Here is an 11,565-nt window from a genome sequence, read left to right as displayed (position 1 = left end):
GCGAACTACCGCTTATCTGTTTTTTTTTGTTTGTACTTCCTGGTCCTCCTACTTTTTTACTGTTAGCTAGCCAGAAAGCTCGTTGGCGGCCATGAGACAAATGCAGCGGTTGAGACGGTAACATGGACCTGGACAGCGGTGCCAATCCGCGCCCATATTGAGTTTTTTCTTCTTCTTCTTCTTCTTTTGTTGTCGTGGGAGGGTGGAGATGTTTCGTCACGTGCATATCGGAGACTGTGAAGCGCGAGAGCCGCTTCTCTCAGGTGAATACCCGGAGCGAGAGCAGCGGGACTCAGACGAAGGTAACCGGAACACTTGTTGGGACTTTATTTCGTCACAAACTGTAATTGAAGTCGTGTCGCACAAACATACATACATACACACACACACGTACATGTACACGCATACATATACACACAGGTGCGCACGCACCCATCAGTAGTTCTTACCTCATTAACAGGTAATTAACGTTAGATCATTAGATATTGTTCTTTTATTTATTTGTATTCATTTTAAAGACCAATATAATAATACTACACCTGTCCATGCAGAAGAAGAAAAACAACTGGATTTGTAGTGCATGACACACAATATCCCCCTTTTTTTTAAACAGCTTCAGTAAGTACATTTATTCAACTAGCTACAACTTTTGAGTATAATTTAAAGGAATTTGTACTTCATTTGAAAGTTCAGTAAGTTCTGCTTCTTTTAATAACAACAAACGTGATCTCATTTGAGAAGCTTGGACCAGTGACATCTTGGCATGTTTGCTTGAATTGTTAAATGTTTTCTTGAATTAATCAATTATCAAAACAGTAGCTATTTAATTGCTCACATATTTTCTCAATACAGCACATCACAACCCATTTTTGTTATATTGTTCAGAAAACCGACAACCACTGAAATACTTCCTGATCCAGGGTTTCTGTTTGTCTATTAGATTGTGGTAATTAAACATTGTGTTCATTAAACTTCCCTTTTCTTTTGAACCCTTTGTTTGCTTTGATCCGTTTGTGTGCTCTGTTTTTTTTTAGAAGAAATTATGTTCGACAGGTGCACGTCGAAAATCACGTGTGACCCCGGTGGGAACGCCAAGAGAAGATTAACGTACGAGGAAGCGGTAGAGGAAGCAGGTTCGATGGTCGTTTTTTCTTTTGACTGTCGTGTTTTATGTTGCATGTGCAACAAAAGCAAAAGGGAACGTGGTATTGTGGTTCTAGAGAGGGGGAAACTTGGTAGAACAGTTGTTTGAGGACCTAAATATGTCGTTTAAACGGGAGGATCTTTCTTCGCTGAAAAATTATCTACGAACTAAAAACACAGCATTGTTTCATAGTCTATAACAAATCATCAGGCTTCAGACCCAGCCAGGTCCAATGGACCCTATGAGACGTGGAGTCACAAAGACTCCGGGGAGGAAGCAGAGTTAGTAATGATGGAGAGATGAAAATTCATCTATGAGTAGAGAGAGAGAAGAGAAGATTCAGTTTATTTGTACAGCCCAATTTCACAAATTACGAATTTGTCTCGGAATGCTTTACAATCTGTACACATAGACATCCCTGCTGCCCCAAAACCTCACATCGGATCAGGAAAAACTCCCAAATAACCCTTCAGGGGGGAAAAGGGAAGAAACCTTCAGGAGAGAACAGAGGAGGATCCCTCTCCAGGATGGACAGAACAATAGATGTCATGTGTACAGAAGGAAGAGAGGTGCTCAGTGTATCCTAAGCGTCCCCCAGCAGCCTATCAGCCTATAGCAGCATCTCTAGGGCTGGACCAGGTGAACCTGATTCAGCCCGAACTATAAGACTATCAAGAGGAAAGTCTTCAGTCTACTATTAAATGAGGTGACTGTGTCTGCCTCCAGGACTGAAGGTGAAGCTGGTTCCTTAAAAGAGGAGCTTGATCCCTGAAGGCTCTGACTCCCATCCTACTTTTTAAGACTCTAGGAACCACAAGCAGCCCCATATTTAGTGAGCGCAGCCCTCTAGTGGGGCAATACGGTACTACAAGCACCGTAAGATACAAACTTCTCTCTTTGATCACTCACTCTCCGTTCCGCTCTCGGCCCCTCAGGTTTTGGCTGGTTCCACTGGCTGCTGCTGGTGGTGTGTGGTTGGGCCAACGCCAGCGACGCCGTGGAGATCCTCTGCGTGTCTTTCCTGCTGCCGACGGCGCGCTGCGACCTGCTGCTGAGCTCCTCAGACATGGGCCTGCTCACCAGCAGCATCTTCCTCGGTGAGTCACGGTCAGTCAATGAATCGGCGTGTGTGTGTGTGTGTCGTACCTGAGCTGAAGTGCATCGACAGAAATTGTTTATTTTAAGCAAAACGGCCGATTGTTCTCTGGTTTCGCTGCTTTTTTTAATCATATGTGACAGTGGATTTAATATTTTTGGGTTTTAGACTTTGGACAAAACAATCATGTTGAAGACATCACTATATGGTACTTTTATATGTTAGCATTTTATAGACTAAACAATTAATCAATCAAATAATACACAGGTTTGTCAATAATGTTGCAGTCCTAAAGTTTGAGGTATTTATCATACCTCATGTGTACAATTCTAAAGTAGTCACAATGACTGACTTTGCAGTGTTACACAAATAGGTAATACAACATTATACAAAAGAGAAATAAATGTATAGTTTTCATTTTATGTTTGTCTGAATTATTCAAAAAAATGAGGCTGCAGTGAAGAATGAGTTAAAACTGGAGTTCAGAAATGTCACCAACATTTGTATAAAAGAAGAAAAAGAGCCTAAACTCTTAAATCTAGTTGTAAAATCAACACTAAAGGAACAAACAAGATGGCTGGTGTGTGTATGTTATTGTCGTCTTTCCTGTTATTCTCCAGGCATGATGGTGGGCGGCTACACGTGGGGATACCTGGCGGACCAGAGGGGGCGTCGCCGGGTCCTGGTTGTGTCCCTGGCGGTCAACGGGGTGTTCGGGGGTCTGGCCAGCGTGGCCCCGTGGTTCTGGCTCTTCCTGCTGCTGCGGTTCATCAGCGGCGTCGGGTGAGGACGGTTCTTTTGTTTTCCTTCTGGAGGGATGGAGTTTACAGTGGATATGTTTTTCTGATGCTCGGCTCCTTCGTGGGAAAACAATGGTCCGACTCGTTTTAGCCGCGCCCTCATGCGCACGAGAATAACTTGTTGTTCCGCCTCGGCAGGGTCGGGGGCTCGATCCCCGTCGTCTTCTCCTACTTCTCCGAGTTCATGCCCCGACTGAGGAGAGGCGCCATGATCAGCGCTCTGGCCGCCTTCTGGATGGCAGGAAACATCCTGGCTGCAGGTGGGGACATACGTCAAGAGGACGATGTCAGTGTTGCGGGAGGGAGAGAGAGGGGGAGAGAGAGAGAGAGAGGGGGGGGAGAGGCAGGCAGGCAGGCAGGGAGAGAGATGATGATGAGGAGGAGGAGGAGGAGGGGGAGAGAGGGGAGAGGAGAGAGAGGAGAGAGACAGAGAGAGGGAGAGAGAGGGAGAGAGAGGGGGGAGAGAGGGAGGGAGAGAGAGGATGATGAGGAGGAGGGGGAGAGAGGGGAGAGGCGAGAGAGGAGAGAGAGAGAGAGACAGACAGAGGAGGGAGAGAGAGAGGGGGGAGAGAGGGGAGAGAGGAGAGAGAGGATGATGATGAGGAGGAGGAGGAGGAGGAGGGGAGAGGAGAGGAGAGAGAGAGAGAGAGGGAGAGAGGGAGGGAGGCAGGCAGGGAGAGAGAGGATGATGAGGAGGAGGAGGGGGAGAGAGAGAGAGAGAGAGAGGGGGGAGAGTGAGGGGGAGAGAGAGAGAGAGAGGGGGAGAGAGAGAAGGAGAGCGAGAGAGGGAGAGACAGAGGGGGGAGAGAGAGAGAGACAAAGGGGGGGAGAGAGAGAGGGAGAGAGAGGGAGGGAGAGAGTTAGAGAGAGAGGGAGAGAGAGAATTTTTGGTCCGTATAATATTGCTGAAACTGGCTTGTGATAGTATGAACACGACAACATCTCAAATGAATTAATGATTTAAGTTCATATTTATTTCTCATGTTGCCTTTTATTTATTAGATAGTGGCTGTAGAGACACAGAGAGAGAGAGAGAGAGAGAGAGAGAGAGAGGTTGAGACAAACTACAGATGTCATTCACGTTTCAACCACTAGGAGCTCTAACTCCGTCTCCAGGTTGCTCTTCAGTGTCTGTCGGCTCGCAGTCGGAGCCAAACAAATGAATCCGTCTCTGGCTGGATTCCCGGAGCTGGATCAGTCCCAAGTTTAGTCAAACGCTTCTCACCCTCTCCACCTTTAATGGTGTTGATGCATCCTTCAAACGCACATATTGTGACTCCTCCCCTTCGGGGCGCGAGGCGGCAGGTCCTCGGCGGGCGGCGCTCTTGACCGACGGCTGCTTCCTGTCTGCAGGTCTGGCCTGGCTGGTGATCCCAAGCAACTGGGCACATTTCTCTGTGGGAACGCTGGACTTCCAGAGCTGGAGGCTGTTCGTGGCGCTCTGCTCCGTCCCCAGCCTCAGCTCCGCCCTCCTCTTCCGGCTGTTCATGCCCGAGAGCCCCAAGTTCCTCATGGAGGTACATTTGTTTTCAAGGTTTTTGCAGCCCCGTCCTTTTCTCCGAGTTATTGTTACCTTCGCATTGAAAATGCGGAAGGTTATGTTTTGATCGCCGTGTATTTATTTATTTATTTGTATGCGTGTTACTCGCATAACTCAAAAAGTATTAAACCGAATCGCATGAAATTTGGTGGGATGATTGGTTATTATCCGGGGATCATTTGATTAGATTTTGGGATCGATCGGGTCAAAGGTCAAGGTCATGAAAAGGTCAAGATCTTCCTTTTACCATAGCGCGGTCAATTTCTATCCAATTGGCATGCAACTAATGCCAAAATGTTCATAATTCAATGCCCAATCTTGTGATATGAGAAGGTGTGCACTCTACCGAGTGCCCGTTCTAGTTTTAATACATGTATTTTTTTCCCCGTCCTGTCTTTTGCCAGACGGGCCGTGAGAAAGAGGCGATCCACGTCTTCCAAGTGATGTTTAAGCTGAACACGTGGGGGAAAGGAAAGAATTTACCGGTATGAACGGCGTGATGTTGGTCAAATACAAAAAGATAAGGATCCAAATGATCATAAACAAAATGAAAACAAACAAATAGTGCAACAAGGGAAGTGATGTTTGTATTGAAAGTAGATCATTTGTGTTACTTCTCTCAACCTGTCCTCCCTCCGCTCTTCAGTAAAGTAACGATGGATTCTTGTCTTCCGCTCTGTTGAAGGAGTTTGGCTTGTGCACCAGCTCCAAGCAGAGAGGAGGACCGGAGGAGACCAGAACCCACGGCGGCTCACGGCGAGAGAGGCTGGCCTGTGGTTTGAGGAAGGTACGACATCCACGGAGAGGAAATGCGTGAAAGGATAAAAGGATATTTATTATTTAATATTCTGCTCCATGTGTTTAGTTTAGTTTAGTTTATTAAGGATCCCCATCAGTCTACACCGTAGTGGAGATTATTCTTCCTGGGGTCCAGGCAAAAAATACAAATACATAAAATGCAGTACAGCATGATCAATTATCACAAAAACACTAAGACTTTGAAAACAACATTTACATTAAAAGTAAAATAATAATACCCAAATACCTAAAATAATAACCTAATCTACTCTAATTTCCTTTCTGATTATTGCTGCCTGAAGTTTCCTTTTGAAATCACGTTTATTTCTTGTTAGTCACATATGAGGGGAGCACATTCCAGTCTGCAACGGCTCTGGACATTACTGATTTCTGAAGTGCATTTGTTCTGGGTAGAGGAAAAGTAAAGTGACCATTTAGTTTAAGTTTATTTTAGTTAAAGTGAGATGCCTGTTGACGACGTCTCCGTAGAGCCTTTAGTTCAATACGTGTCCTTTAGGACCCGACGCAGCGCGGTTGTCTTGAACTGCTCTCTGTCATCATTATTTTCGCAATTAAAAAATAAATATGTTTTACTTTTTATATAGTAAATCAGCACTTTTGAGAAACTGGAACTCGCTCAAAAAATGTCCGTTGATTATTTTCGATTAAACGTGTGATTATTTTAGCTTCTTTGCAGATTTGCCGTGTGGTTATTGGATTTGACACATTCATTAAAGAGTGTTTAAAAAAATAATTCTTAATTATGAGTTCTTAAAACCTGTGCCAGTCTCTTTAAGCTGAAGTCATGGAGCCAGCAGCAGCCTCTCAGGGTGCCAGTTATTGTGGTTTAAAACATATCCCCAAACATTTTCAAAAAGATTAGCATTTTTCCCTGTTGCTAATATTTCTTTTTGAAGTATATTTCCTTGATTATTATTATTCTATAAAATGTGTCGATGTCATTTTAAATCCCGTCTTTGTCCTGCAGGTGTTGATGCCGATGAAACAGATGTTTACTGGTTCGCTCCGGTCCAGGAGCGTCGCTCTGCTCCTCGTCTTCTACTGCATCTCCTTCGGGTGAGCGACCCCGTCACGCCCTCCTCCTCCTCCACGTCCTCCTCCACGTCCTCCTCCACGTCCTCCTCCACGTCCTCCACATCCTCCTCCATGTCCTCCACGTCCTCCTCCTCCTCCTCCACGTCCTCCTCCACGTCCTCCTCCACGTCCTCCTCCTCCACGTCCTCCTCCACATCCTCCTCCATGTCCTACTTCACGTCCTCCTCCATGTCCTCCACGTCCTCCTCCTCCTCCTCCACGTCCTCCTCCTCCTCCTCCACGTCCTCCTCCACGCCCTCCTCCTCCTCCTCCTCCACGTCCTCCACAACGTCCTCCACATCCTCCTCCATGTCCTACTTCACGTCCTCCTCCATGTCCTCCACATCCTCCTCCTCCTCCACGTCCTCTTCCACATCCTCCTCCACGTCCTCCTCCACATCCTCTTCCATGTCCTCTTCCACGTCCTCCTCCACATCCTCTTCCATGTCCTCTTCCACATCCTCCTCCACGTCCTCATCCTCTTCCACATCCTCCTCCACGTCCTCCTCCACTTCCTCTTCCATGTCCTCTTCTACATCCTCTTCCACATCCTCTTCCACATCCTCCTCCACGTCCTCCTCCACTTCCTCTTCCATGTCCTCTTCTACATCCTCCTCCATGTCCTCTTCCACGTTCTCCTCCACGTCCTCCTCGTCCTCCACGTCCTCCTCCACGTCGTCCTCCACTTCCTCCTCCACATCCTCCTCCATGTCCTCTTCCACGTCCTCCTCCGCGTCCTCCACTTCCTCCTCCACGTCCTCCACTTCCTCCTACATATCCTCCTCCATGTCCTCTTCCACGTCCTCCTCCACTTCCTCCTCCACGTCCTCCTTTACAAAACTGTTTCCACATTCAAGTGTTGGTCTTATCTCTTTCAGTTACTACGGGCTGTGGATGTGGTTCCCGGCGCTGTTTGAGCGAATGGAGAGCGGCGGCGGCTCGCCGTGCGCCAACACCACGGCCACCATCACGTCTCCTACGCTCCACAACCACAGCTGCTACCCGGTCAAGACAGCAGGTGTCTGTGTGTCTGTGTGTCTGTGTGTGTGTGGGTGTGTGTGTCTGAGATGTAAAATAAATAATATATATAGACACTTATAAGCTCCACCGACCCAGACACAGAATGATGAGTGGATGTTTCCTCTGACCCTTCCTGTGCCTCTTCCTCTCCTCAGTGTACATGGAGGGCTTCATCATTGCTGCATCGAACCTCCCGGGAAACATCTTCACCATCTTCATGGTGGACAGGCTGGGGGGAAAGGCTCTACTGTGTGAGTCCTTCAGCATTCTGGACTATTAATACCTTATTTTAATCAATATTCCTGCACCTCGAACTCACCATCACACACACACACACACACCAGCTGTGCTTTAATCCTCGAATGTCCCCTGAACGTCTCGCCTCCAGCCTGCAGCCTGCTGGTGTCCAGCCTGAGCGTGTTCCTCATCTACGTGGTCCGGACCAAAGTCCAGAGTCTGGTCCTGTGCTGCGTCTTCAGCGGCGTGTCGGTGGTCACCTGGAACACCCTCAACGTGCTGGGAACGGAGCTCTACCCCACCCAGCTCCGGTAAACCTTTGGACCTGCTCACATATGTTTGTTTCCCTAACGAGGACATTTTAGGACTAAAGGAAAAAACAATAATGTTCTTGCACAGACTTTTTTATAAAACGATCTTTCATTTAATGGCCACGCTCTAATTTAACTATTTAACTTTTTATAGTTTTTCTATGATCTAATACGTTTCTTCCTCTTGTTTTAGACACTTCCTCTGAGTACTAGCTGTGTTTTCTGTGTCAAAGTAAATGTGCAGGAGAAATGAAAGTGAGGTTATTAATAATCAGCTCTGTTCTCTATATTTAATAATCAGCACCCATATATGTTCTCTATATTTAATAATCAGCACCCATATATGTTCTCAATATTTAATAATCAGCACCCATATATGTTCTCTATATTTAATAATCAGCACCCATATGTTCTCTATATTTAATAATCAGCACCCATATGTTCTCTATATTTAATAATCAGCACCCATATATGTTCTCTATATTTAATACATCAGTACCCATATATGATCTCTATATTTAATACATCAGTACCCATATATGATCTCTATATTTAATAATCAGTTCCCATATATGTTCTCTATATTTATTAATCATCACCTCTCTCCCGGTGTTTCTCTCCTTCCTCTTTCAGGTCCTCCGCTCTCGGTTTCTTCACCAGCGTGGCCCGGGTGGCGGCCATCATGGGCAACGTGGCCTTCGGCGGGCTGGTGGACACGAACTGCGCCGTCCCGGTGCTGCTGGTGTCGGCACTGCTGCTGATCGGAGGCCTGGTGGCTCTCGTGCTGCCGCAGACCCGACAGACGGAGCTCGCCTGATGCCGCCGACTCCACCCGACTCCACCCGACACGAAGACATCCTCCGAGTGTTCCTGTATGGAAGCCGAGGTCGTCTCCCTGTGCCTCAGACGTGAGCATGGAGGACACCGTCACAAGACCTCAAAGGATCAGTCGGGCCTCACGGTGAGTGTCTGGAGACTCATCGCTGATTGGACTAGAGGCTCGTTTATAAAGATGTTTCCGTCACCTTGAGCCCAGACGGGCCTCGAAGGCGTCGGGTCTGACTTTTATTAACAACTCCCGACTTCACAGATAATCAAAGATGTAAAAGCGCTGCACGTTCCTCATGCGTGTTACTTTGTGATTTACCATGTCAAAGTTATGTCGTGGTCATTCTTCGGCCTTTTGTTCTGTACCAACAAACGGCCTTTTCAAAAAGAGACCCTGGAGAACCGTCCGTGTGTGTGTGTCCAAAAAAAAACGACGTGTTTTAGACATTTTTGGGGCGGATTACGGAGAACGATTTGATTAAATAACCTGACACCAGACTTTTGGTTTTTATTTTTTTTATTTGTATAATAAATAAACTTGTAATACTTCAGGACCACATTTCACAACCACACACGGTTTAAATTAAACACTTTGGATATTTGAAAGATGCAGGTTAAAAAAAAAAATGCAAGACCTGAATTAAATAATGTATCAGTCTCTTTTTCAGCGTTTACATCAGCAGTGTCGTGTATTTTACTCTTTACATTCTTCATCATGACTCACACGTCAGGTCTGAGAGGTTTCATGGTAAACAAAGCAGCAGGTAAAAAGAAAAAAGAAGAAAAGGCAGAAATAAAAGCGCTGACGGCGCTCGGTAACGTACTCCTTTGGTAAAACACATTTTACGACGGTAAAACAATAAATACACAGATATCGTGTTAAAATATAAGAAACATGCAGCTTGGACGGAGAAGAGAAGTCACATGACCTCTGACCTGAAAACAAGACGAGGCCGCGGTGACGCTCGACTTCACGCCGTCACGATCTGGAAAGGTCTCGCGATTCATTCTCGTGAACTAAAACGTAAATAATCGAGTCGTATTGGGATGTTGGGGAAGGTTTGTTGACGTAGTAAACGTCATGGTTACGGAACGCGTCGAAGCCGGGAGGATTTTAACCCTGAATTAAAGTAGAAAATTAAAGGTAGATGAGGAGACTGATATGTAAATAATAAATATGCAGCTAGTCCATTAGCTTAGCATAACGACTGGAAGCAAACCAGCACCTCTAAAGAACAACTTGTTTGTTTGTGTTAATAATAGATTCTTAAATGTGAATATTTACTGGTTTTCAAGTCTTTTGGGGGGTTTTGAGACAAAGAAAAACTATAAATAAAAAATAGATTAATATTTTCTTACATTTTATGAGCCAAGGAAATCTATTTTTATTATTTTTCAATGTTGAAAATAAAATTATCTGAAGTTAATCTGGTAACTAATGATAAATAGATTTGTTCTCAGGCAGATTTTTGAATCTAACTAAATGTAAAATGTGAGACTTTTAAATATTGTGATTAAAGTGATTTTCTACTTATTGTCCAGTGTTTATTATTATTATCAGTGTTATTATTATTATAAGAAAATGCTTCATGATGTTTTCAAGTCGAGTGTCATTTTGAGTCATTATAAAAACGGCTAATTAAATGTTTAGTGTCATCACGCCCACACACACACACACACACACACACCTTACTTATAGCAGTACTGTATTACATGTTGTAAAACACAATAACATTTATACATCTTCAGTTTTCATAAGTGAACGACTGCACCACGACGGAGACGCTCATCCATAAAGATCCGTCTTTATTCCGGTTTTATTTCAATAAACTTTATAGAGCGACTTACTCGGGGCACCGAGTATTTTGGAATAAAATAAACTTTATGATTGAAACAAGATTGTTCTGTTTTTTTAAAATCAGACTTTGGACTATTCCTTTCATCCTCTCACCCAACAGCATCCGTCCATTTTTACGCACCACATTACCCCAAATAAAAGTTTGACTACGTCACCCGACTTCCTCCTCCCGAGGTCGCTTAACGGCGAACGTACGTCTGGGTCCAAAAACAAGCCGCCGTCTCTTGTTTTGATCTTCTTTTGCGTATTCTTCTATTTGCCTTGTTTCTTTTTTTTAATTAATTGTGTATTCCGTCCATCACTGAACTCGCCTTTCATTCCTTCATTCGTTCGTTCTCACGGTCACGTCGCGCTGCGTCCCGCCGACAGGAAGACAAATTCAAATTCTGCTAAATTATTTCAAAATAAATCAAATTCGTCTCCCGGCGGAAGGAAAAAAATATTTTTTGGGATCACGACGTCGTGAGAAACTTAAAAAGGGAGCGAGGGATTTCACATCAGGTCACGTCTGATTGTCGTTCGGTGGAGACGGCAGTCGTTTCTAAAAGATGCTACACGCGTGACGGGCGCTATGCGAGAGGCGGGGTCACTGAGAGGGGGAGGGGGGGGGCGTCACTGCGTCAGCGCCAGCAGGACGTCCTTCACCAGCATCGTGCCGATTACCATCTTCTCGCAGTTGACCGTCAGCTGGGCGGAGGCCGCCTCCTTGGTGACCACGGTGGCCAACACCAGGCTGCCGCTGGTCACCGTGCGGCCCGCGAACCTGAGGACTCGAGGAGGAGGAAGAGGAGGACTGAGGTCAAAGCGGCAAAGATAGTAAAGTGAAGATGAAGCCACA

At 45.5% G+C, this 11,565-nt stretch overlaps 2 protein-coding genes across 5 annotated transcripts in view; one reads left to right on the top strand and one right to left on the bottom strand.

Moving 5' to 3' along the window:
• Positions 1–205: 205 nt before the first annotated feature.
• On the top strand, positions 206–10,404 carry sv2 (synaptic vesicle glycoprotein 2). Its single transcript, XM_056415648.1, has 13 exons — positions 206–302; positions 1,035–1,133; positions 2,080–2,241; positions 2,861–3,023; positions 3,179–3,300; positions 4,394–4,557; positions 4,985–5,065; positions 5,266–5,367; positions 6,367–6,455; positions 7,352–7,491; positions 7,649–7,744; positions 7,882–8,041; positions 8,675–10,404. Exons 1-13 carry the CDS (start codon positions 209–211, stop codon positions 8,856–8,858), a joined length of 1,656 nt encoding a protein of 551 aa, XP_056271623.1. The 5' UTR covers positions 206–208; the 3' UTR covers positions 8,859–10,404.
• LOC130194621 (AP-3 complex subunit beta-2) overlaps positions 9,369–11,565 on the bottom strand; it is a 43,173-nt gene continuing 40,976 nt past the window's right edge. For all 4 annotated transcript variants that reach the window (XM_056415640.1, XM_056415642.1, XM_056415641.1 and 1 more), the window contains one exon: positions 9,369–11,490. In XM_056415640.1, the coding sequence (XP_056271615.1) occupies positions 11,340–11,490 (151 nt within the window). In that variant the 3' untranslated portion in view covers positions 9,369–11,339. The remainder of the gene's footprint in view (positions 11,491–11,565) is intronic.

This window comes from Pseudoliparis swirei, chromosome 6 (genome assembly GCF_029220125.1).
Source record: "Pseudoliparis swirei isolate HS2019 ecotype Mariana Trench chromosome 6, NWPU_hadal_v1, whole genome shotgun sequence".
In the NCBI taxonomy this organism is placed as follows: Eukaryota; Metazoa; Chordata; class Actinopteri; order Perciformes; family Liparidae; genus Pseudoliparis; species Pseudoliparis swirei.
Note: the sequence above shows the minus strand (reverse complement) of the source record. Positions and strands in the feature narration are given on the sequence as shown.